General features: G+C 46.0%; 1 protein-coding gene across 6 annotated transcripts in view; it reads right to left on the minus strand.

Moving 5' to 3' along the window:
* Positions 1 to 27443, minus strand: part of sox6 (SRY-box transcription factor 6) — a 169147-nt gene that overhangs the window by 125559 nt on the left and 16145 nt on the right. For 5 of the 6 annotated variants that reach the window (XM_042061754.1, XM_042061755.1, XM_042061752.1 and 2 more), the window contains exons 3-4: positions 17182 to 17252; positions 5074 to 5124 (exon numbers count right to left, since the gene is read on the minus strand). In XM_042061754.1, coding sequence (XP_041917688.1) covers positions 5074 to 5108 — 35 coding nt within the window. In that variant the 5' untranslated portion in view covers positions 5109 to 5124; positions 17182 to 17252. The remainder of the gene's footprint in view (positions 1 to 5073; positions 5125 to 17181; positions 17253 to 27443) is intronic. The other variant, XM_042061756.1, reaches the window with a different exon arrangement.

Genomic DNA, 27443 nt, shown 5'->3' on the forward strand with positions numbered 1-27443 from the left:
AGTGGAGAGAGAGAAGAACGAGTGAGAGAGCGAGCGAGAGTGCAAGAGAAAGAGTGAACGAGTGGAGGGGATGGCTGGAGGCAGTCCAAACAGCAACTGACAGCTTCTTCTAATTGGAGAAGTTATTTTTCTTCCAAATCTCTGGCATAAATCTAGTTTGTGTTTATTTAGAGTCAGTTAGGAACAAGTGGGTTTTGGCTGTATGGCACGTTTCCCCCTTCTCACTGAACTGTGTTATTTACCACTCCCCCCCCCCAACCATTTCTCTTTCTTCCTCACACACACTCTCTCTGTTTTTCCTCCCTCTCTCTTTTTCTCCCTCATTCCCATTCTCCTCCTGTGTGTCTGAAGCCAGACAAGGCTACAGGTTCCATGTCTGCCTTGACTGTAGTGAACAAATGGAGGCGCAAAACAAACTGCTTTTGTAAAAGGGGACAACGACCTTTGCTGTCCTTGGTTTACGCACTGATCTTTCATCCCCTATCCCCCAGTGCTCCTGGCTAACAACTCACACCAAGGCGCCTATTAGGCCAGGATTCCACTTTTTTTTAAAAGGGTCTTGTCCTTTCAGTGCAGAAGCTTTCTCTCTTTCTCTCGCCCTTTTTTTCAACGCCAAGGTGGTGGAAGAACACAAGTCCATTGTTCCCTCGCAGATGGAAGTTGGAGTTACTACGGCAACTGCTCTAATCCCTTCTTTTTTACCATCTTCCCTCATCTTATTGGCCTATCAAGTGCTACCTTTTAACTCGACGAGCCGGAGGGGCCAGCGGGTGAAGCTCGGCCCGGGCCTTAATTAGCCGCGATTGGAGCCGCACAGACAACATGATGAGCTAATCGAAATTTGCAAAATAATGACGTACAGGGAGCAGCCATTCCTTCTCCAGAGGCCCCGGCTCGAAGAATGATGATAATGAGGCCATTATTGAGGATCGGACATTAAAATGCTGCCTTGCCACCAAAACAGAGCACGTAATTGTTCTGGTGTTGTCCACACAATCAACACACTATTGTGGCTGACTTGAGGAATAAAGCAGTGGAGAATGGGTGCCATAATGATTGGTCTGTGCTGCCATGCAGGCCTGAAGAGAATTGTCTGGCGAGAAGGTCCTTGATAGACTGCTGATTTGTTGAAAGGGGTGTGGATGAAAAAAGTGTCCTTTCTCTATTTTCTTGCCCCCCCCCTCCCTTGAGTTACCCTCGCTGGCGCTCAAACAAGCACAGAGCCGAATTAGCCTCCTGCCATTCATATGGTGAAAGGATGGAGCGACACTGGACCATCCTCAGCACATGGGGAGGCCCCTCGATGTTGAGGCCTGGCGGATCAGGTTTAAACAGCCCACCATTTATTTCTTTACCTCACCTCTCTGGGAGAGGGGCAGAGGGGCGGAGGAAAGATCACAGTTGCCCTGACAACAACTGATTCCAAGCTGTCAAAAAAGCCCCCCCCCCAACATCCCTCCAAGTCACCGAAGTAACTGAATATGACAAACAAAATAACTTACCACAGAAGATAATATCAACCGATAAATTGCCTAGCGCGGCGAATAAGCTAGTGCCCGAGTGCATGGGAGAGTTTGATTGAATTACCCCAATTAAATGTCAAACAAACTCGGGCGCAGTTTGTGAGCCGGGAGTTCAGGGGGGTATTAGTCACAGCGTCGACATGACGGAGGCCCGAGGAAGGCTTGGGGGATGAGTTTTTTGGCGGAGGTAAATGATTTAAACGCGTAATCAAACGCCAGGCTAACAGCGCTGCGCCTCCGAATGGCCCAGAGGGGCTGGATCAACTCGGCTCCTCTCTGCACCTTTTAAAAGTGCTCCATTGTGGCTGTGAGAGAGAGAGGGAGCATGTGTGTGTGTGTGTGAGAGAGTGTGTGTGTGTGTGAGAGAGTGTGTGAGAGTCTGTGTGTGTGTGGGGGGGGACGCTAAGTAGGCCCCTCTGCCTAGTCAACCTTCAGTGTGCTTCATTTATCTTCATCTTGTTAAACTAAATTAATTAACAATCTCCGTGTTACACACTTTCTCCTCTCATTACATCAAATAATGGCAGAGATGGAGGAGGAGGTCTCCCCACAGGGATTAGCCTGGGACTGCAGGAGACGTCTCTCTCTCTCCCTCCCCTCTTTCCCTCTCTCTCTCAGTCTTACTCACCTTCTCCATGGCTCTCTACCTACCTCTCTCTCCTCCTCTATCCATTCACACTTCCTCTTTCCACAGCTCTCCATCTCTCTCTCTTCCTCTTTCTTTCCCTTACACCTCTCTCTCTCTCTCTTTATTATTAATTTGTTCTACCCTCTCACATCTGTTTCTTTACCTTGACCAATGTTCACATGTGCTTTGTGTCGAGTGAGTTATTTAAGGCAAATTAGCTTCAAATAGCTGCATTTAAAATAATTTTAAAAAATGGCATCATGACTTGCACTTTCAAAATAAGGTGCCACTGTTCTTACTAGAGTAGAGGCAACATTGTACATCATTTCAACTTTAAACTTTCTGTTACCTTTGAACAGTTCAAGTGTTTCAAAATGATAGGCATGTGAGGACATGTGTGTGCTGCATGCAAGAAATGTATCATCACTTTTCTGATCTACCTGACTATTGACTCAGAACAAAAGCAATGAGTCATCTTTGAAAAGGCAAAAATAGCCTGTCTTTGTGTTGAGCATGACTCCTGAAACCCTCCCCTGAGACCTCTCCTCATTAGGGCCACACTTTGTGTCTTCTAAGCCAGAGCTATGGGTGCTGAAAGACAAGACAACATGTCCTAACCAGGCACCGTGCAGAAATAGACAGTAATGGAGGCATGAGACGCCGTTTCTGTCATACTTGCACATAATTGCACTGACAGAAGCCCTTTGACACTATTTAGTCTCTTAATAAATGATGTTGTGATGTTATTCACCCCACCCAATCTCATCCCTCTCTCTCTCTCTCTCTCTCTCTCTCTCTCTCTCTCTCTCTGTCTCTCTCTCTCTCCTCTGTCTCCCCAGGACACAGGGAGCTCTGGCCAAGCAAAAGGGCAAACCTTGAGGCAAAGCCTGCCTTTAATCTTGCCCTGATTGTTGGAGCCTCCTCCTTCCCCCCATGGCCTGTGCGTGTGCGTGATATCGCTGCACTACGCTGGCGCCTCTCATGTAATTAAAACAGACACTGACAGAAGGATGTGGCTTAGGCCCGTAATGATGCATTTACTCCCATTAATCCTAGTGTTCTTGTCCCACTCTCACCCCAACAAACAACAAAAGGAAATCCCTTTTAGTTGCTGCTTGTTTTTTTTAGACTAAAATAAAATAATAATAATTAAAAAAAAAACATTTAGTGCATTTTGTGTTTGATCACATTTGCTGATTGTGTGGCCTATATCTGTAAGTGTGTGTGTGTGTGTTTCTGTTTGTGTATGTGTGTGTCTGTGTACATTGCACACCAAGTATATGTGTCATGGTCACTACAAGCAACTGTGGCAACGTGGCTATCCTCTTACTCTCCCCCCTCCTCTCCTAGCCCAGCCCAGAGGCTAGTTATCCGACCAACTGGGTCTCCTTCAACAGGTGGCTCAAGTCAAATTCAATCCTGCACTCTGTGGCTTTAGAGGGAAAGGGGAAATGGATGAGGGCAACATGCTGACAATAATCCCACGCGCTCGCCATGATCCTGCTCCCCGAGGTCAGAGTCAGTGTTGTGTTTCGCAATGCACGTAGCGCAGCCGTCCAGAGAACAATAGAGAGGACAGGGCGAATCAGAACCAATCAGAGACAGCCTATCTGACCAAATCTAGTAAATGTTAGTTACATGTGGTAATGTTTAACGGAGGGATCAAAAGAAGCTTATTTGCTGAGTCTATTCTCGCCTTTACTTCTGTGTAGTGAGGTATGCAGCTGCCCATGTTAACTGACCTGACAGCACAAATGAACCAACATGTAAAATGAGTTTTAAGGGTTCAAGGAGAAGAGAAAAGTTAACAACAACTTTAAAGTATTAACCCTGGCTAACAACACGTAGTGAATTAAAAACAAACGTTGTAAATCCCTACAATTCTATTTCTTTTTTCGTGAGTGTGATTAGAAGGGATCATTAGAACATTGCTTTATTTGCCTGGGATGCAACGGATCTTTAAAAAAGGTTGATAATTCAATCAAATAAATGACCTTTTGAAACAAAAATCAAAGCGGATTCATTAGCTTTAGTAAAGTTGGGCTGACAGAGGCTTTGAAAGGCAGATGTTGCCATTGCCTATAATGAGACAGTGCTAATTAGGGTTCAGCACTCAAGCCTGTGAGAAGGTGGCTCGGCACAGGCAACAGCCGACGTTTGAATATAACCATTGCTATTTACTTCCTCTGTGTACTGACAGCACAGATTCTTAATTAGAGTCACAGGAAAGGATGACAAAATGTGCCTTCCTTACTCATTTTGACTTTGCGGTCGAGTACACCATACAAGCAGTACACTCATACACAGACACACAAACACACATGTGCACACACATACAAAAAAATACACACAAAAACAGGAACAGGAAACTAGTAAATCAAAAGTGGTGTATGTGTGTGTGTGTTTGTGTGTGTGTGTGTGTGTCTGTGTGTGCGTGCGTGTGTGTGCCATCCCCCACCCCGAGGCACCACCTGTGCAGTGTGTCAGGGGACGAGCAGGCGGGCGGGCGGATGGACAGAGGCATGCAGTGGGGATGAGGGAGGAGAAGAGCTCCATCTGTACAGGCACAGAGAGCACCGGGCCCATGTGGCCTGTTCAGTCGGAAGGCAGAGCGTGTTTACAACCTGCCTGTCTGATGCAACCAAAACACACACACACACACACACACACACACACACACATGGTGCAGCATGCTGAGTCGTACACTCTTTGTGTGAGGGACTGTGCTCATGTAAAAACTTGTACACACGCACGCACACACATATGAGAAACGTACAGCTGGGATGCATATCCCTAATATACACAAACACACAGCACAAATGTAAACACACCCCCACCTCTGTCTAGCGCCTAGCGCTAAGTGTGTGATAGGACAAATGAGGTTAGCCCCTAGCCCCTGCATTACAACAGAAAGCAACTGACCTCAGTAAAAAGCTGCTACGTAGAAAGCCCTCCATGTCAGCGTTTGGGGTTCTGGTAGGAAAAATACATAGAGAGCCATTTTAACTCTACACAACAACAACAACAACAACAACAACAACAACAGCAACACCAGCAGTAGTAGCAGCACAGTATCACAAACACACATCAGCTTACACATCCCCTCCGCTTCCAGCCCCTGTTACATGCTACGTGTTAGCCCACTACAGAAACGACAAAACAGAAACTGGATCCTTTCAACCGACATTAATTACAGCTTCCTCGTCAGGAACAACGAGCATTTGCGTAGCGGCTTGGAAGCTGCGCTCGGATGATACGCTATCATTACGGACTGCGGAGGGTTTGTGCAGCAGGGGCCCCCGGGTGGGTGAAACGAGGGCCCCTCCCTGGGCTCTCCTCCCCCGCCAGCCAGCGAGGGAGCGAGCGAGTGGAGCGCTGCGGTCCCCCTGAGGAGCGTCGTGTGGTGGTCCAGCTGCAGACCATGTGTGGCAGGGGCCACTGTGGCTTCTGGGAGCCTGACCGCAGGGGCCCCAGCCCTAAGCCGTGCCGACCAGAGCAGCGGCGCGCTCCGCCAAGGAGGCGGGCAAGGATGTGGTCATGATGTCACGGCGCACAGAGGTCGTTCAGAAGCCTCGCCCGCAAATTTGGGAGCACGTGTTCAGCAATTGCACACGGCAGGATTCTATTAGCCTAGCACCCCCCACAACTCCCTTCCCCTCCCCACCCAACTCCAACTCATTTCTCATCTCTCTGAAAAGCCTTTGCGTAAAAACAACCAAATAAATGACATAGATGCTTTGTTGAGGGACAAGTGTAGGACACACAAGGGGAGTGACAAAATAACATCTGCAAGGCAGAGTGAAAATGAGGCTCACTTTGATTACACACCCATGACCCACGGGGACCAGATACGCCTGTCCACTTCTGATGGCCTATGGCATTGGTCAGGCTTCAACTCCATCCATTTATGCTATTGCTGAAAGTGTGGCACCGATGTGACGACAGAGGAGGAGCGGGCAGAGCTGTACCCGCTGTACCCACTCCTCTGCTTGTGACAGACAGTCTTTGCATTTTCCCCAGGCTGCCTTTTTTTTTTTTTTTTTTTGAGAAATGCAATAGTCGGTAGCAGAAATTCAAACAGTGCTGCAACTAATTAGTGCTTTTCCCATGCTTTCAAATCCTGCTCCCTCCCAATCATCCTCATGCATAACACACATCACAGTAAGACACAGCCAGCATCTTGGTCCTAAACGCTTTCGCTTTTTGTGACATAAGCGTAATTTGCCAAACAACACCCCCCCCCACCACCACCACCACCACCGACACACACACACACCCCTGTCCTCTCTCTCTACCCCTCCCCTCCCTTCGGCTCTTCCGTGTCTTTGCCTGAACTCATCTCTCAGTGGCGCTTCGCTCAGCGCCGGGACTCTGGAGACAAAGCCTCTGAGAGAATGGAAAGAGTGAGCATGAACTCAAGGACACTGCGCCTTTCAGGCCGTGGACAGGCAGCCAGGCACTTAGCAGGGCCGGCGCAGCCGTGAGGCCCTCCGGGCCTCCACCGACACTTTTCTCACTGCCGAGAGGACGCTAGGGTGGAGGGGAGAGGACAGCAGAGGAGAGGAGAGGGGGATGGGGGGGTCCCAGGCCCAGGGCTCGAAGGCGGCTAACGCAGGAGGGAGACGGGTGGCGTCCACAGCAGCAGAAGCTTTGGCCGGCAGTGACAACGTGAGAAAACAACAGTATGAACGCGGCATGACCAATCAAGCGTGTCTCCTCACTGCTTCACCCAGGAGTGTTAAAAACACACACACGCATGCTCGCATGCACACACTCTCACTCTCGCTCTCACTCACACAAAAGATACACACTTGAGGTCAGCCAATATTTCACCTATTCTCCACTACACACACACACTCACACAACTCTTCTGTTAAGGGCCAAGAGAAAAGAGCAAAATAGCTCATGAACATCAAGCAAAGTCAACTATCATAGCATAATATACATAGGAAAATCTTAAATACATATTAAATATATATAATAATATGAAAAAAAACAGTGAAAATTAAAATAAGGAAATTATTACAACATTTGTTTATACTAAAGAAAGGTTTTGGATGCGTACATGGGAAATGCATGAAGTCAGAGACGACAATATTTTTTATGCAAACCCATCAGTCAACATCCAGACATGGAACTGCACCACAGCTAATACTTCAGAAGAGAGAAAACAAGACCCTTGAGGTAAGATCCCTCTCTCTCTCTCTCTCCTTCTCTCTCTCTCTCTCTCTCTCTCTCTCTCTCTCTCTCTCTTACTTAACTCTGCTCAGCCACCACAGCGCTCCAACAACTCCTCTCCCCAACTCTCCTCCCTCTCTCCCCCACCCACTCTCTTCATTTCTCATCTTTGTCGTCATGCCCATCGCTCTCTCTCCCTCTCTCTCTCTCCCACCCTCCCTCCCCTGCTACCTCAGCTTAGCTCTGCCTGCTCCCGAAAGCCCCATTGTGGTCATGGAGACAACAGCGGGCTGAGGCTGGGGGAGAGGTGCGGTTTGGAGACGGCCGGCAGGAAAAAGTGACGGAGGCACAATGTGCTTGCTCTTCTCTCTGTGTCTCCGAGCGGCTAGGGGTGCCAAGCTGGGTTTGGCTGGTGTGGGGGTGGTGGTGGTGGGGCGCGGGCTGTGTGGAGTGGGAGGTGTGTCGGGTGGAGGGACGAGAGGGGGCTGAAAGATTTAAATTTAGAACAGGCCACATTTCAAGGGCAATGTTTTGTCGAGTGCAAGAAAAAAGAAAAGAGAGAGAGAGAGAGAGAGAGAGAGAGAGAGTGAAGGAGGACAGAGACGGGCGTTAAAAGACAGCGCAAGCAGCTCGCCGAGGCCCTTCCTCTCGTGGAATCGACCCCTGCCAAGAAGCGTCTCCGTCCAACCAACGCCACTCTCCCACCATCTGCAACAAATGTGCTCCATTAAAGCAGTACCATATGGACAACAAGCTAGCTATTAACACAGCTCCTGAGCGTCCCCCCTAACATAGCACAGATTTTCGAACTTTCAGTCAAATTGACTGCTGAATTAATTCCCCACCGCAGCCCATGTGCGCCTTGGCAGGGAGCGCGGCCTCCCCCTGCCTCGCTCGTCAGGAAGGCAGGCAGGGCAGGCTGCTCCGCGCTCTGGATGGAAACTAACGGGCAGCCCCTGCAGTTCCCACTAGCAAAGAGCACTTTTTTCCCTCCCTCCCTCCCTCGCTCCCTCCCTCCCTCCCTCCCTCGCTCCCTCCCTCCCTCTCCAGCTCTGGCTGATGTGTGGTTCATAATGGCCACCCATGTTAGATGGAGAGAGAGAGAGAGAAGGGAGAGCAGGAGAAGTATAAAAAGGAGATTAAAAAAGGGGGAAGATGAAAAACACTTTACTGTGTAAGCATAGTGGCCGCGTCTTCAGAACGCGGAGAGGAGAAGATGTGTAACTGTACTGACACACTCACATACACACACATGCAAGAGCGCAGCAACAGTCACTGGGTGCCATGCATCAGTTCTTCCACCGTGATGGTGACTCTTTCTGTGCCAAGATGGGACTGATTAAGCCCCCGAGTGTTTATGTGTGTGTGTGTTTGTTTGTGTGTGTGTGTGTGTGTGTGTTTGTGTGTGTGTGCATGCATGTGCGTGTGTGTGTATGTGTATATATGTGTGTGCGTGTGTGTATGTGTGTGTGTGCATGTGTGTGTGTGTGTGTGCAGAGGCCGATAATCCCTGTGCACACAGCGTCCGTGTCAACGCCTCCGCCTCTCCACTGTGAGTAAGGCGGGGACCCCACCCACAGACTATAAAGCCCTACTCTTCTCCGAGAAGCATTACGCCACCAAACTTGGAGTCCTCTATTCTCCTCCGCAGTCAAAGGCACATGCAGGGCCTGCAGAGCACACACCAAATCAATTACCGCACTGTGGTTTTAACCCGACCCAAAGGTTCACAAAAATTTCTGTTTGTTTGTTTTTTGCCCTGTCACAGCCCCTTAGATACAGTGCATAATTGGTGTGAGGGAAAAGAAAGAAAGAATGAGACAGACAGACAGAGAGAAAAGGAGAGAGAGAGAGAGAGAGAGAGAAGGAAGGAGAGAGAGAGAAGGAGAGGGACCAAGAAACAAAGTGTATATTTTCTCCTTTTCAAATGCCTGGATGTTTTGAATGCCTTCCTCCAACAAATATTAGTGGGGAAAAAAGGTTATAATGGCCTACACGTGTTTTTCCACATACAAATGGCTGCTTGTGTCTAATTACACAGTAGCGTACACAATCCACAGGCCCTGTTTGATCTCCGCCTGTCCCTGTGGCCGCCAAACAAGGGGGGATTGAGTGATGAGATGTACCAATAATACGCCCCATCTAATTATGAAATCTCCAGTGCTGACTCCACCGCACCTGACCACTCAATGACTACTCAGTGAGATGAGGTGAATGTCAATGGGAGGGTTTAATTGAGGATGTTATGGCCAGTTTAGGGCCTGTCTGCATGGAGTCAGCCTTTTGTCTCTCTCTCTCTCTCTCCCTCCCTCTCTCTCTCACACACACATACACACACACATACCCATACAGAATGGATATCCCTCTCTCTTCTCTTTCTCTATCTTTCTCTCTATCTCTCTCTCACACACACACACACACACACACACACACACACACACACACACAAAGACAGACACACACACACACATACCCATAAAGAATGGCTATCCCTCTCTTGCTTAATCATCTAAATTCAGCTCAGCTCTAGGGTGTGAAAAGAAAGTTCACATTAAAGGGCTTCGGCTCTCGGCTGAGAACGATATTAAGATCCCCTTGTTGCGCGACGATTACATTTCTTTTTGAACATAAACCAACCTCCTGGTGTAATTGCCTTGTCATTCAGAAAATATGTCATAGAGGAACAACTACAGTATCTTAATTTCAGTCGATTAATTAATCAATGATCCCAGGAGGAGTAGATTTATGGGGAGGCCCCTGTGGGTTGGGAAGGGAAGGAGGGAGGAGAGGTGAGGAATGGAGACACTTCATAGGGCTGTGTTTGCAAATGGAATAACCATATTCTGAGCACAGGTTACACAACCAATTGGTTTTATTCAAACACTTGAAATAAAATGTCTTCTGAACCTACTGAACAGTAAATTTGTAGAATAATTGCTGATAAGCTATTGCTGATATGCTGTTGAAACGGAAATTATGCAGCTATTTAATGCTCAACATTAAATAGACATTCCCTACCCCCCCAAATGTTCCCGTAAAGTCATATTCTGTGGGAAAAGGGAGGTGCTGCAGTTGGACAAAACGCTGACTGGATCAGCAGTGGGTCAGACAGAGAGGGGAGACGGTGAAGAAGGGGACAGACAGGAGACTCTCACTGTCTCACTATCATGGCCTTGAGAAATGAGGACTCAAAATCAACCCTGTGGCTGCGGTAAATAAAATTCAGTATTTAAGACTGGCCAATGACAGTCTAATTAAATTAGCATTTCAAACCTCACTGTTCAACAGGGGGTGGGTGTGAAAGGGCTTCTGACAGCAGTGGGAATATTAAGGAGAGAGAGAGAGAGAGAGAGAGAGAGAGAGAGAGAGAGAGAGAGAGAGAGAGAAGCTAAGATACCAGTATCCCCAAGGGTGTCCCCCATGTCCACACACTGTCAGATGAGAAGACATGGTGAAGTTAGTCCCAACAGACATGCAAACATTTTTACACACACACACACACACACACACACACACACACCTTAACTGATCCAGTGCTAGAGTCCCATCTTTATACCCACTCCCCCACCAAGCACTGGGCTGGCAGATGAGAAGTGAATTAATTTGTGTGAAGCACTCCAACATTAGTAAGGTGTGTTGGAAGGTGTCTGCTCATGTTTCAAATTAAACGCACTGCTGGTCAGCATTAGCACCTTGGTGCCCGGCGGCAGCCATTTGCCTCCGACACCTCGGGGGTTGGGGAGCGCCGGCATGGATTTGCCGCTCACACCGGAATAATTAGAACATGTCAGGAAGAATTAATTTCCTCATTTTTCAAAAGGATACACAGAAATTACCATGTTATTATATGACAGGGTCCCTGGGAGAATTGTATTAAATTTGATTTCTAGCGCAGCCCACACAACAAATTAAAGTCATAAATAAGATGGAAGGAAGCAGGGCACCGAGCATATGTTTATGGAAACGACTGAAGCCAGGGGAGCAGAAACAACTATCTTCATTTCATTTTATTTAAATCAGGTCGACACTGTGTGACTGAATGACAGTGGCAGCTAATGGAGGCCAGATGAGGGGGCTTACTGATAGCCTTGCCCAGATGCAGCCACTTTAGCAGGGGCAGACGGAGCACCTTACCACCCCAGGCTCCCACACCCACCCAACCCTAGTCGAGAGCTGAGGTGCTACTTTTTCCCTCTTTAACCCTCTTGGCTAGAATTCATGCAGCCGAAAAAAAATCAGACAAAGGCTTCCAGTCACCAAGGGCGATAGTGCTGTGCTTCTAACTAGTGATATATGCCAAATATCACAGTGCTAAGTCTTAATTTTCAGGTTCTAAGTGAGTTGTAGTGATTCAATGAAGTTATAAACTAATGGCATTACACACCATGCCCAGGTCAAACACCATTAGCTTTGGGTGTCACACTCATGTTGAGTGATTCAAATAAGGTATTACACTAAGATGCATTCTGTAGCTTTTAACTGCCACATCTGAAATTGGACTGCCATCCTGAACACATGAGCAGTTTTTTTGCCGTATACAAAACTAAACATCTGACATATGGCAAGAGTAAAAAAGAAAACTGAGATGATTCACTTGGATGCTACAGAAGATTTTTCTTTTTTTTTGGTTTTCATTCTGCGAATCCAGTTGGGTTTATCTTGCCTTTAATTCAAAACGGTTACTACCGCCACTTAGGGGAGCAGCCTCGTGAATGAAATCCAAACTTACACGCAGATCTCACTAGCGCTCCAGTATGCCAAACATGACATGGTGAGGAGGAGAAAAGAAAACCTCCAACTCCAGAGTGTTTCTTCTTTTTTTCCTCTAATGCTACTCTTCTGTCTATCAGACGTGCGATCAGACGCCAGCCACACTCGCAGAGATGGCTTTGATATGCAACGATGACCTCAGCGCCGTCTCATTTCGCCATTTGTGAAGGCCAGCATAAACATATCTCTTTAACAAGGAAGCCACGGCTCCCCCGGCCTCTTTATAAATATTCCCATTACGACTCCAAAAATACTCCGAGCGAGCGAGTGAGTGAGGGAGTCGGAGTCGTCCTCTGTCTTCAGTAATACAGTGAGAAACATGCAAAAGAGTCCATAAAAAACAGACTGAAGCATTTACAAGGTACACAAATTATTCATGATCTGTTTGTGTGGTTTTTTGATTGTCTCTGTTATTTAACAAGATTTTTTTAAAATATACTGTATATACTGTACACACCTTATAAAAACCTAAACACTAAATCTAATAAAAGTTAGGAAGGAAAACCTGGTAAGAGAGATTAAGTGGCAGTTTATCATTCTCTCTTTACTGCAAGCGGAAATACTTGCTATTGTTACTGACTGGCACAGCTGAGGGCCTTAAAAACCCTCCCCATTTTATTTACATGAGCCCCCTTAATCAGAGGCATGTTGTGGCCTCTGGTGGCACTGATGTCAGTAGTTGCTCTTGTATCTTTGCTGAACCTGATCGCATGGGCCAAATGCACAGTCACATGTTTCTGTCAGTCTCTCAGACTGACCAGGCCGCGCCCGCCCGACTGACTCCCTTCCTCTGCACTCCGTCTCGTCTGCTCCGTGATGCTCTCGTCTGTGACAGCGCTGCTCATCTCAGTACAGCCCAACTCACAGGGAGGGTGGGAAGAAAAAGAAAGACTTTGTAAACTCTTTAGAAATGGCCGTCATTAGGAACAAGCACTCCGCTGGGACCCACAAACTTTAAATAATTTGCGAATCAATTAACTGGCTCCTCTCGACATAACATGGGGTTTCACACCCCTTGGGTCGGACGCATTATCAGCTGGGGAGAATTCATTGCGTTTTGGGAGAAAAGTTCATGGTTGAAATCATTAATTATTTTTACAGGACTTTTAGTTATGCATTGCTTTCGCACACAGCTGGGTGAGCCAGGAGATTAATGAGACGTTCCCGGGTCCCGTTGCTCTGCCGTATTTAGCTAATAGGTGAAACTCCTGTCTCTTCAGTGCCGTCTGCACCTTGAAAGGAAGGAAGGCAGCCAAGTCTATATTAGGTTTTATTCTTCAGAGAATTAAATAAAGCACATCAAGCCATCAAAAGAACCATATATCCAATAAACCTTGGCAGGGGCCAAGACCCCAGCTTTGGTAGCCTGTTGCTAGGATGTTAGGTCTTACAAGGGTGATTCAACATGGCAGAAAACGTCAACTATTAGATGATCAATGGCCTCTCCACCGCCAACAACCGGTTGTTCAGACTAAACTGACGACTGCTGTGTCGTGCAGACAGGTTTGTGCATCTTAGTACATCGTCAGGGTTATTTGCTGCTACAATGTCTACTGTGTGTGTGTGTGTGTGTGTGTGTGTGTGTGTGTGTGTGTGTGTGTGTGTGTGTGTGTGTATGGAAACATTCAGCTGAGAAAGAAAAACCAGACTGTCACCTTGAGATTCAACACCTGTGCACAGGCCTGTGGAGAGTGGAGAATAGGAGAGGAAAACCTCGTGGGGCCTGTGAGTTCATGAGCCGCCACCAGCAGATGCTGCTGTTGGATTTTTCCATTGGAAAAGGCAGCGGATCATAAGTGGGATCGTCAAAGGATTCACTGCCACACATATTCTACAGTGACACTCAATGACTCTCAGATGTTTCCAGAGAGAGAGACGAGGAATTTCTTTCATTACAATGTAATTGGATTTTCAACAATTAAATCTTATTCTAAATTCACAGTGATGAAATCTTATGTTCCTTGGGAGCTATTGAAACAGGAGATTTTAAGTGGTTGATGAAATTAAAATACCGACGACAGCATCAACAATAATGAAGGAGGGGGGTCAGCCCTGAGGAGGGGGAGAGAAGAGAAGAAGAGAGGAGAAGAGAAGAGGAGAGGAGAAGAGAAGAGAGGAGAGGATGAGAAAGGCCAGTCTGCCAGTGGGAGACCAGACCCACCCTGAGGTTATTCATTTTCATTATCACTGAGAGTGATATTTATATCAATTCTTGCCAGATGACTCCTTGAGCCATTCTCCTCTGGGGACATCAGCGCAGAGATCAGTGAAATCCAAAATGACTGTCGGCTTCCGCTGCTTTGATGAGATGAATGGTGGCCGCCGACAAAGGCTGTGTTCGGATCCGCTCGGCGGCTGAGCTCACACACACTCAGGTGTTTCCCAAATGAGCTTGCACGCACAGGAGCAAGCAAAACACACACACACACACACACACACACACACACACACACACACACACACACACACACACACACACACACACACATACACAAGAAGCATATTGCCCAAATGCCTTAGCGCCTCGTTTTATGATTAATTAAACATGCAGATTAAAGTTGCAAAAGAATTTAGATTAATGAGTGCATAAGGCTTCTCTGATGGGAGAGCTTGGGGAATTGGATGCTCGGAAGAGCGTCACAATTCACAATCTAAAATGAACAAGACAAGGCTCCATGTTGAATCGTAGCCCTTGGGGCTGAAGCCTGGCAGTCGTTTCTAACCTGACCTGACAGCTTTAAAATAATGTATCCATCCAAGAAAAGTTTGCCTACTTCCTATTTTTTTTTTTTGTTGGACATAACATTTTCCAGTGTATTATGTGACGCTTCATTATGTGTTAAGCTTCAACAAATGTTACAAAAAAATGTGGTAAAATATAGTGTGTATGCATTTTAAGGTATTGTTTCATCTGGAGGGACTACATTTACAGACAAATTATTAAAAATAGAAGTGTGTATAACTCACAGTTCTGGTGCAACACACACACACACACACACACACACACACACACACACACACACACACACACACACACACACACACTCACTCACTCACTCACTCACTCACTCACTCACAGTACTCACTCACATTTCCAAACACTTGCCCAACCTGGGTGTGTGTAGCCCAACAAGGCGCACTCTGTTACCCTCCCTGCTGGATGCTAGCCAGCACATAGGGCCCATGTTTACCATTCGTAGCCAGTCATTTTCAATCCAACAATAACGGTTTCATTCCCAAAATAGAGTGAACCTGCAACTTATCAATGTTAATATCTGTGTTCGCAGCCCTAATGCGACACAACAGACTGGGTCTCTGTGGCCAAGCCTACTTGTCCACTCAGTGCTGAGAGCTGCTACTGTGCACAGGTCTGGAGCCTTGGAGCGGTCAGTTGCTGTAACACTGCCCGCTACTCTATTTCATTCTCATCTCACTTTCAAAACCGTCCTTGTGTAAATGCCCTGCTGTTACCTACATTCCGCAAAACACTCAAAAAAAGGAAAAAAAGATTTCACCCTCTTTTTAATGATCAATGGAACAGCAAGAAACCTCGAGCGAATATATAATTTAAATATATATAATAAAAGTGTTTTTGTTTTGGGGCGCAGTCTGAAAAAAGGCAGTCTGGCTATGACTTAAATATGGGGACTGCAGACCCTTAGCCCTGCATTTATCATTATATATTTGCCTCATGTTCATCTGTCTGTACTACCAATGGCAGCTGCAATTCAGCAAGACTGACAAGGCACGCAGACAAAGGTAGCAATCATTGCGGGGTCTTTGTTCAGTTGGCCTTCTGTCTGCTGAGAGCACTGAAAGAGATCCACGTCTCTGTCAACACAGACAACCTAGCCATCGAGGATGGGTTAAACAACACAAACACACACTATGATGACCAGAGACGAGGACTACAGAAAGACAGTGAGATAGACAGAGCAAGAGAGAGAGAGAAGGAAAGGGGGGGAAAAGAAACTGGCAAGGTGAAAGATGATCCATCCAAAAGAAACTGTTTGAGGAGAAATTGTGGGGATAAAGTGTTGGTATGAGTAAACGGCCATGAACTTTGAGTTGGGATCTGTTTTTAACACACATGCACACACACACACACACACACACACACACACACACACACACACACACACACACATACAAACACACACACACACCTGACCTCATTATGCAGGGCCAACAAGAGCTCTCTTCGTGGCTTAATATAACTCTGTCCTGTCTCTCATCTCCAACTGACATTTGAAAAAAGATTAATACAAACCATACCTTCTGGGCTTGTATTTACTTAACATTAACTAGAGTAACACTTTCCCCGCAGATATGATCTTTATTACGACCGAGGCAGAATAAAACCTCCCATTTAAGACATATTGTAGCAATATAGCAGTGGCCGCACAGCAGCACGGTTTCAGAGAGAGGCAGCGGCTGCAATCCCTTAAAAGGCTCCTTTCTTCATAGCTCTGAATGTGCTTATTGAAGAGACAGGCCACCATAAACTACCCATAACACAGGCCCACATTTGCATAGAGAGGAGCATCAAAAGCACTCTATATGGGAAGATTGAGGTGTGTGTGGAAAATGAGAACGAAAACGAGCACAGTCACCGGGACGCAGATTAAAATATTTGGATGATACAAACCACCTAATATTCAGCCCTAACTCAACCGCAACTGATAACACTTCTCTTTGGGTAATAAATATGGCACGTGTGGATATTGGGTAACGTGTCTCGCCGTTTTATTTACTGTAAATTTAGCTTTGTGTGCGGAACAGAAAAGAATGCTGTCGGGGGAAATAGCTCCCCTGTCAGTGCTGAGGCTTTTGTGAGTGACTAATATATGCAGTTAAGAGGAAATTCCGTTATGACTTGACAACAATCAACAGGACCGTCACTATTAATACAGCCGGGTGCATGACCAGCCGCACTGCTATTTAACGAAGGTGTCGAGCCAAACAGCCTTTAGAAAACAGATCAAAGTGACACGGAATTGAAATGGAGTGAAACTGGGAAGAGGACCGGAACACACAAACAAGGAGAGCAATTTCACAAAATGAGGAAAAAGCTGTACTCACACTAACAGAAAGACTTGATCCCCAACTCCCAGTGACTACTGGTAAGAAGATTTTGAATTCATGAAAATGACCTGCAATTACAAAAGAAGAGAAAGAATCAGTACAAATACTCTACTGAGACAAACATGAATATGAACGTTATATTCTTTCAATTCCATTCATACAATTTCAAGGTGACTGAATCCATTTTAAACATCCAATGCCACTCTTCTAAGGAGCTGAATCCATTTTTTATACATCCACTCCCGCTCTTCTGAGGGACTTAAAACAAGCACAGACAAAGAGCAAGAGGCAGAGAGGTATTCATCTTGTGGAAAGGTAGACATGATTATTTGAATGTAAGGAAGAGTAGCAGCTTAGTGCTGTATTACTGTCAGCCACAGAGCTGAGGCAAAGCAGTCGTCCCCCGGCTGGACGTGCAGTGGATATTCTCCTGTTCCCCTGCGGGACCTGATCCGAGACAATGTTTACAATCCACTTCTCTAATACCTCATCAATCTGTCCCTGTGCTGTTTGATTCCCCTAATAAATGACTTTCATATAAAGTGCTTGTTTTATTTAATTTCTCTCTCTTTCATTCCCGGTTTCTACACCCCCCCTCTCTCTTTCTCTCTCCCTCTCTCTCTGTCCTCTCTTAGTCTGCGGCCTGCTAATGATTTATTTAATAACATGCTTGGCTTGTTACTGTGCGTCTCTTGAAGTCCACCAAAAACACAGCGCTCTACCGGGGAAACACAAATAAACAGAAGCGCCTTTAATGTGGACGCACCCATTTTGCCATTATCTAACCCCAAAAGTGTTTTTTTTTTCACATAAATCTTTCCACCTTCGTCACTACAGAAATGAGAGGAAGGAAAACCATAAATATAAATATTATATACTTAAATATATTTATATATTTTTTTATAAATACTAACATGTATATATATATATATATATTATATTATATATACACAGTAGCAATATTATATATTATATATATATATATATATATATATATATATATATATATATATATATATAGTAGTAAAAAATATAGGATAATTATGGAATAAACCAAATGAAAAAGCCACAGAGGGGAGAGGGTGTAGGGCTGCTCTGATGCTTGCTAGGCACAAAGCTCATTGATGTTCATTTTCACACATTATTATGTTTTTCACAACAAGCTGCGATCTCATTAACATCTGATTTATACAATTACCCTGCCACAGCAGTGCCAATTACACCAGGACACAGGGTTTTAAGGTCAGGCTTAATTGATCTGACTGCAAACTGTAGCACTGTACCTACATATCCAGTGGCATGGCTATGGAAAGCACGTAAAAAAACACACATGCACACACACACACACAAAATAGGCACAAACAAATCCAGGGAATAGTGACGTTTTTTTATTTTATTTTGTACCTTTGTTGCTATGGCATCACAACAACATAAAAAAGCGAAGAAAAGAAAGCAAGAGAATGTTCTGGATGTTAGTGTAAGAGAGAGGGCAGAGAGATGGAAAGCCAGGGAGATGCAATTGTCACGACAACAACCTTGAGGCTGGAGGTGACAATGGGCGAGAGAGGACACAGACTGACCCTGCTGAATGGCAAGCCATATCTTATATAGTGCCTTTAAGCCAACAGCCTGATACCGCTTCTCAAAGGAGCAAAGAAAGAGTCAGACAAAGTTCCACACATTGCACTCACATCTATATCATTGCCCACAAACACACAAACACACACACACACACATACACACACAGAGAGAGAGAGAGAGAGAGAGAGAGAGAGAGAGAGAGAGAGAGAATTTACATCAATAAAAACAGTCTACATTGCACACCCATACTGTCTTGACTAGGGGTGATGATTCAACAAATGATGCTCCCGTTTGTGAGACATATAACACCAGACTAGTTCCTGTTGTGCCTTAATAAATGAGAGCTGTTTAAATCGCAGGGGGTAGAGAATTAGCAAGTGTTTTGAATTTATAATCTGATGCTAATTGAGAAAAATCGACAAAGTGTCAAGCGAAAAAAAAAATCTTCCATTTTGTATTCATGCCTTATTTAAGCTAATCATTTGTCTGAGGGAGCATAAAATACTTCTGATTAGGATTAATAAGATAATGGTATTACGAATTACTAAAGAAAGGCAATAAGCCCTGCAGTCCAATGCGAGCACATGGGAGCGTCTATTGTAATTGTACTGGCTGTTTCCCCTTCAGCCTGGGCATGGGAGCTGAGAGCAATGGCACAGTGGCTCCCTTTGGACCGGCCCTTCCTTTCTCTAATTAGGCGATCATGGATTCATTACACAAAGCCCAATCAACCCCCGGCCTGTTTTATTAGTTTCCCAACAGTTTTATTACCAAATCATTGTGTCCACAATTACCGTTGAGGCTTTTTCATGTGTCTGCCTTGTTATTTTCTTTGCTTCCACTGGCACAAAAGACAAGCAAGGCAGAGTCATGCAAATATATTGTGGATTTTTACAAACACACACACATACACAGTTAAACACATTAAACACAAAAAACAGAATGTGTCCGTGTCCGTGTGTGTCTATGTGTGTGTGTGTGTGTGTGTGTGTGTGTGTGTGTGTGTGTGTGTGTGTGTGTATGTGTGTGTGTGTGTGTGTGTGTGTGTGTGTGTGTGTGTGTGTGTGTGTGTGTGTGTGTGAAAGATAGATAGAGAGAGAGATGAGAGAGAGAGAGAGAGAGAGAGAGAGAGATGACAGTCACCAGCTGGTTTCTCCACTGGAGCACCCCTGCCATTGGACAAATTACCAGCCAAAGAGCCAAGCTGCTAATTCCAATTGCAGCCCATGTGGTGGGTCAGTGGGGCTTCAGCATATGCCACATATCAACACCACCAGCAGATCCTACAGGAAACTATGCGTTCATCACACCCGCACACAACGCAAACACAAACACAAACACAGACGCATCTACATGGGACAAGCACTTTTACAGCAACCCCAAACACCTTAGTTGGTCAGCTTGTGGAAAAGGCCACTACTGCCCAATAGAGGTCTTTCTCTGTTGTCCTAGGTGTGGTAAAAACACCAGGGTCGAAACAGACACATCCGAGTCATTTCATCAAAACAGAAACTTGGCACTTTGGGCGCGTGGACTGCGACTGCAGAGCGGAGGTGGGGGCGGAGCTGTGCGACACTCTTCTGGCGTGGTCACCGCCCAGGCAGGAGCATCTGTGACACACACTCCCAAATCGAATGAACCTTCCAAATTCCAGGCATGTGTTCACGTACAGTAGGGGGGTACGGCCCTGATTGAATTAGCCCGGCGCATAACGGTGCGCTGTGTCTTTGACCGTCATATGATGGTGGCTCCCAATCAACTGACAAGCCCCTCACAATATGCTCCCAGTGCAGCGAGCTTCTCTGATGATCTGATTTCACCCTTTTGCCTTTCGCCGTCCGGGCCTAGACAGGGACGTGAGGCACATCTGAGAGATGTGCTATGAGCGAAGACAATAAGGGCAGATCATGTTTATGAGAGGGTGCTACGCTGCCACTTAGCCACCTGGCACATACTCTCAGGTTAAATATGGCATGGAAATGCATTATTTATCGCTGAAAAGGGGTGTGTGTGTGGGTGGGTTGAGGTGTGTGTCTGTGTGTGTGTGTGTGTGTGTGTGTGTGTGTGTGTGTGTGTGTGTGTGTGTGTGTGTGTGTGTGTGTGTGAGCGTGCTCTCCTGTTCATCTTCCCAGCAGCCCCCTGGGCACAGCAAGCAAGCGGTCCGATAGCGCACCTTCGCCTCACCTCTGCATTATCCCACCACGCAAATGAAATTCCTCAATGCCCCCTCCTCCCCACTCCCCCTTGCCTGCCCCCTCTCCTCTAGCCCAAACATGTTAAGAACGGGGGATTCTGCCAAGGTGGTTATTTTTTGGGACAAAAGGGCACAATCTCCCCCATCAGCAGGTTCCAGGGCCTGGGTTATCTCCTCACAGACAGCCTGGGCACAGACAGGACCTGGGATGGGGGGGGGGGGGGGGGGGGGGGGGTATGGGCTGGTATGGGTTGAGGTGCAGTGGGAGGGATGTTGAAACGAGGCCATGTAGACCAGACCAGAGGGAGGCAATGATGGCAGTAGCGGTGGAGGGGTGGGTGGTCTTTGCACAGGCCCCCTCGTTCAGCACAAGCTATTGTCAGATCCAATATCCCGCCTGACAAATATTCAACTTCTTGCTCCACATTGCCCAGGGCAAGAGAGTAAGAGAGAGAGTGTGTGTGAGAGAAAGAAAAATAGAGAGAGTGGTGAAGAGAGAGAGAGTCAGAGCGTAGAGTGAGTGAGAGTGGTCCTGAAGCGGCAAATGGGCTTAATTATTCAGCACGGAGATAAAGCTATTTCAGCGCTAATAAAAGCTGGTCTACACGGAGAGCAACCAGTGCAGTCACCTGGTATCAGAGGCGACACTGCACAGAGTGTGTGTGTGTGTGTGTGTGTGTGTGTGTGTGTGTGTGTGTGTGTGTGTGTCTGTGTGTGTGTCTGTGTGTGTGTGTGTGTGTGTGTGTGTGTGTGTGTGTGTGTGTGTCTGTGTCTGTGTCTGTGTCTGTGTGTGTGGGTGGTGTCTGATGCAAAGACAAGAGCTGTGTTTCTTAGCGGTCTGTCTAGAGAGAGCCGGCACAGGCAGTGTAAGGCTGACCTCGCCGATGCGGTGCTGTATAGAGGCCTCTGTGGAGCATACGGCCACAGCCTTCAGAAATGAGCTCCCGCATCACAAAGAGCAGCTTTCTCTCCGTGAAGAAGGGAGAAAACGCTGCAGCATAACACTGAGTTATGTGCTCCTGGAGCGCGTCCAGAGACAGCAGTGGCCAGCTGCTGGGCACATTGTGGTCGCGCCGCGCATCATCGCTGTTTACACCATAAACAGGGTGGCAAATATGGCGCTGCCACTGGATATGGCTCACATCCTCTCTCCTCTCCTCCTGCCCCTACGTGTGTCCTTATACAATCTGGTTGGGTTTGCCACAGAATGTGACATCTCATAAGGGATTCTAGGGGAATTTGAGGAATAGTCACTGTCTGTTTTTATGCATGTGTCTCCAGAATTGCTAAACCTGGGAATTTCCGTAATTGCAAACATAAATAATCCATGATTCCAGATTTAATGACAGTTGAGTTGTGCCATTTATTCAGTATTGTTTGGAGCTTCGCAAGACACATTGTGGTCCCAAATGTTACAGTGAACCTTCTGTAAGTCTTCCTAGTTCATGTCTTCCTTGCAGGAACAAAGCAAATCAAAGCTGTAGTATAGAATACAAATCTTTTTGCCTTTCACATAAGACTCCCTGATGTCTATTCTATTCCTTTTGCTGCATCAATCAAATAAAGACTTTTCTTTCTCAGTGCGTCTCAGTGTGTATACATATATATATATATATATATATATATATATATATATATATAAGTGTACACTGAACAAGCTTATGAAAACAGGTCTGGTTCTCTCTCAGGTAATGTGTTTATTTTCCAGGCCCCATCTTCTAGTTTACTGAGTGGCAGCATTTCGCTCTCTTATCGCCAGGCTCTCGCGGGGCATTTTAGCTCCTCAAATCCTGTTCACCACATACTGGTTTTAGAATCTGTGAAATGAGGTCCAGAGAAGCGTAGCCACAATGTCTGCCTGTGTTGCCACCCCACTCAAATGGGCTCGGTGCTTTTTGTCCAGGGAATGCATAAATGGAAGTTTTTAACACCTCAAAGAAACCTTTGGCTTTGTGTGGCGACACTAGAGAGGTCTGTCATTCCCTTGAGGAAGCAGACACGCTGAGTGCTACAGGAAAGAGCCCCAAAGCCTAGAATCAGCGGGAGCATCACTCCGCTACGGGCACCACAGACACACACATACACACACACACACACAATATGTGCGTGAGCACACACACACACACACACACACACACACACACACACACACTCACATACACACACACTCACACACACACTCACACACATTCAGACAAAAGCACATAAAACTACCACACACACACACACACACGCACAGACACACACACACACACAAATGTATACAAATGCAAGCCCATGATGCACTGGATGATGGATTCTGAATATGCCACATTGTGAAATGTGTCAGACAAAAAGACAAACCCTACAATGTCCATCAACATAACCACATCACCACAACAAAAACGGGAATAGCATTACAAAACAGCATCAATAAATAGAGGGGGGGAAATCAAAACAAGCCTAAAATTGCAGAAGCACTCACTTCCAAACCTTTCCTAAAAAAAAAAAAAAATCCTGATTCCCAAGTCCATACTTCATACAATTTATTCTTCCAGACAACACACCAGTTACCAGTTTTGAATATCAGAGTCATTAGGCTTTAGGGGGCACAATGAGCATTTAAATGCAAATATCTCTGTTGTACAAAGGAGTTGCAACTTCTGTCAGTGGCAGCATAATCAACCTGCAATTGTCTCCTGACTCTACGTGGCGGGGTCTATGGAGCGAGCATCTGTATTCAAATGACTATGCCTTAATGTGGAGATTTTCTGAAAGCTCTGTGCTGAAAGTCAATCACATGCTGAATTAAACCAGAATGGAATCAATTGATCCATAAATGATCAGGTTACAACATGGCACATCGGTGTCCGCAAATGATTTGTGTTGTTCTTGCTCAGGCCGACACAAAGCCCTGTGTATTCTCACTCCCCCGGTTTCACAGATTACATTTGCAATTGAATTAAAATCGTCACAGTTTGCATTCCCGGCGAAAGTTCAGATAACATTTAAATGAGGGAATTCGAAGTGACAGATCATGGACGACCAGAAGAATGCCTCCTGTGTAGTCCTCAGACCGAGGTGTGCTGGACTCTAAATCAGGCCGGCTTCACACACACAGAAATGTGGGTATTTCAGAAAGATTAAAGACTTAATCCTAATCGAAAGGAATCAGTGAGACTAAAGCAGAGCGAAACAAGGAAATGAACAGACAGAAAGGGTACTCAGCAAAGCATACACCGACTCAATTTGTGCCCTTTAGTCTGTCCAACTGTGTATTAACTTTAAACATATCCAATGTGCAATGTTTTCTTTCATGGAGGATAAAAACCCTAACAGACTGACATTCGGTCTTTTGTGTATGTCAAGAGCTATAAGAGAGCTATAAAGTGCGTGTATGGCTCGTATGCCGTCTGGAGGGGGAGGGGGGCGGTGGGCACACTGCTAACCATGACATACACACACTCCTGTAGACAATTTCTGTCTCTGCTGCCCTGGAAAAGGCACGAGGCAGTGGCACTGTAGCTATACAACACGGTTAAGGGCTCTAAATCTGACAGTGATTGCTGCATATGCTTTGTGTCAGCCCCCCGTTCGACTCTTTTTAACCATTGAAACAATTAACATTCTAACCCCGGGTTTTTATTTACAATCACGGCAATCATTTTTCCTCGGCAAAGCCCCACAATTAATGGCCGCATGTGGGAATGCAAATGAAGCCCATTTGGGATGGCAAAAAAATGATGGGCTCGAGAACATTTCTGCGATCTTAATTTTCTAGAGAGGGAAATGATTTAGAGGGAGGACACAAATCTCCCGTGACATGGCCGGGGCTGCGTGGGCACTCTCCTGCCCATTCTCTCAGCCGTGCAGCTGCAGAGAGAGGGTAAGTGAAATGGAGACGGAGAGAAAGAGAGAGGGAACGAGAGAAAGAGAGAGGGAGAGACAGAATCTGAGTTATTCTCCTCTCTCCAGCTCCCTCTTTCCCCCTCGGAGAAAACAAATGTAGTGTTTGAGTCACTGATCGCTCACGTAATTGAGTTTAACACTCTTTTTCTGGAGAAAAAAAAGAGCCTTTGAAATGAGGAGGTCAAATTACCTCTCCAGTCAGGCAATAAATAAGTCAAACAAGGTAAGGGCCCCTGCCAGCATATTTTAGTGCCGAATTCAATTAGCGTGGAAGAGGGGATGCATGGTTCTTCGCTTAACTATTAGATGCACGTCCTTGCCCATGATACCCCTATTGTACACAGGCAATCAGATGGCCTCTTTCAGAGGCACATCCCACACTACAGAGGATGGCTTCAAAAACTCCCATCTATGGAGGCAGTAACAGAGGCATGGAGACATTCCACATCACATGCTTGTACAGGGGGGACTAATACATTGTCACCGTGTCCCCTGCCTCTCTCGCTCCGTTAGAACAGGCCAGACTGTCATAACACACAAGACCTATTGGACCCATTCAGAACCTCCATCCACCCTACAGGGATCCAATGATTAGTTTCAAAAAAAGAAAAATCCATTTTAAAGTGGTGGTGGCGGCAGTCGTCGCCAGGGCACACACACACACACACACAAACACACACACACACACACACACACACACACACACGTGTATACAGTATGTGATGCATTTGTTTCCATTATGAAGTTGAGTCTATAAGCCCGCTGTGCATTGATTACAGCGCAAGAGAATGACACACGCATGACGTCAACCCCTCAGTCTGTGGCTGGAACACTCAGAAGGTGGCCGAACAATGTCTAGAACAAGGAGGAGCGCAGAGAGGGAGAGAGAGAGAGAGAGAGAGAAAGAGAAAAAAAAACACTAGCCGCAATCCACCCAACTGGCTACAATGTCGCCTTTGTGACATAATTCTCCTCACACAGTGAATTTTTCTTTTTTTCCAGAAAAAAAATCCCAATTTTCCTACTCCACATCTCCAGTAATAACAACTTACATCACGGGCCGTACTATGTATCCCATGTTTCAGTGCGCAGTTTTAAATTTTCGCAGGGGCGGATGGGGGGGTAAGAAAAACACTGTGAAACAGTTATTATATTCCAATCATGCCCGCGGAGCTCATTACAGTGTGGCACAGGCCATGCGAAACCGAAGCGGCTCCTCACCTTCACACCACGGCCAATAACCACACTCGAGACGGCCCATGGGCCAAGCGTCTGAGAGGGGAGGAAACCAGAAAACACACACACACACACACACACACACACACACAAGCCCACTGTCACCACCACTGATGAACCCACGACTCCTTGCGAGGGTTTCAATTACTCCAACTTGTTTGTTTTATTTACACTAAACTGTTTTTGTGAGACGCAGACTTTTGTTTGTGTCTGAGTCTGATGTTGTCAAGTGTCGAACATGGCCGGCAGTCACTGCATGATATACTGTACATCTGTCCTTCTCCTCCTCTCAGTCCTCTGTCCCTCCCTTCCATGTGTTGTCCCTCTAGCCCGCTCTCGTCCCTCATGAGTCTTTATCTCCAACTCTCGCTCTAGTTGGTTCGCGCTCCTGCGAATGGCGACATGAGGTTAGCATTATCGGTGTTGAAAGCACGACAGGTGGGTCACATGAAAGGTCGCTAATTTTCTTCAGCCAGCGAAACACATGGTTCTCATTATTGCGCAGAAAAACTGACAAAGCTCCAACAAAAATATCAGGAGGTCTCCGTGGCCACTACTGTTCGCCCCGCAATATTTTCAAATATATCTTAGATTACATATGGACGTAAATTTCCAGCCAGCATGTGTTTTGACGGGCGAATCCAGAAGGAAGCAGAGATGTAAATAAATAAAAAGGAAAAATCTGGGCACAAAGAAAGGTGTTTTAACATGAAGGAAATATGATCTTGGCCATACAAGCAAAACACTCTGTGGGTGCAAGCCTGGTCTTTTGGCAGAGGAGAGGCAATACAACACTTTTGGTCCACATTTCTTTTTTAAAAACAACAAAAAATGAAATCAAGTTAGACTTGCTCACACTAGTATCTCTTTAGCAGTACATGGCAATTTCACGATAAAACGCAAGTGTAATGTGCAAGGCACAACAACAATCTAAATGGCTAATCACTCCTGGCATGTCCTACCTCCCACCTTCACATTTCACACAGCGTTCGTTCACACAGAGTTAAGGCTAAGGGGACTCCATTGTTTAATGATGTCAATGTTAAGAAAAGTGCCCAGTGTATATAACAATTTTCCCCTTCATATTTGAGAAGGAACAAAAACACACAGGTAACATGTTTGTGCAACTGGAAACAAGCCTTGCTTGAGCGGTTCAAATCCCATTGCAACGCTGCAATAAATTGTCGGAATTGGAAATATTACCCTCCTTGGCTGTGAAAAGCCTGAGCGATAAGCAGGCTTGAGCCATAAATGCAGAGGAATCTGAGCTTTTTTTATGTATAGCTCTCCGAGCGCAAAACCATGCGCCAGACAAATCAAAAAGAGTAATAGGCAGGTTAGCCACTGTCATTTTAAGGAG

This window comes from Alosa sapidissima, chromosome 14, assembly GCF_018492685.1.
Source record: "Alosa sapidissima isolate fAloSap1 chromosome 14, fAloSap1.pri, whole genome shotgun sequence".
Classification (NCBI taxonomy): domain Eukaryota; kingdom Metazoa; phylum Chordata; class Actinopteri; order Clupeiformes; family Clupeidae; genus Alosa; species Alosa sapidissima.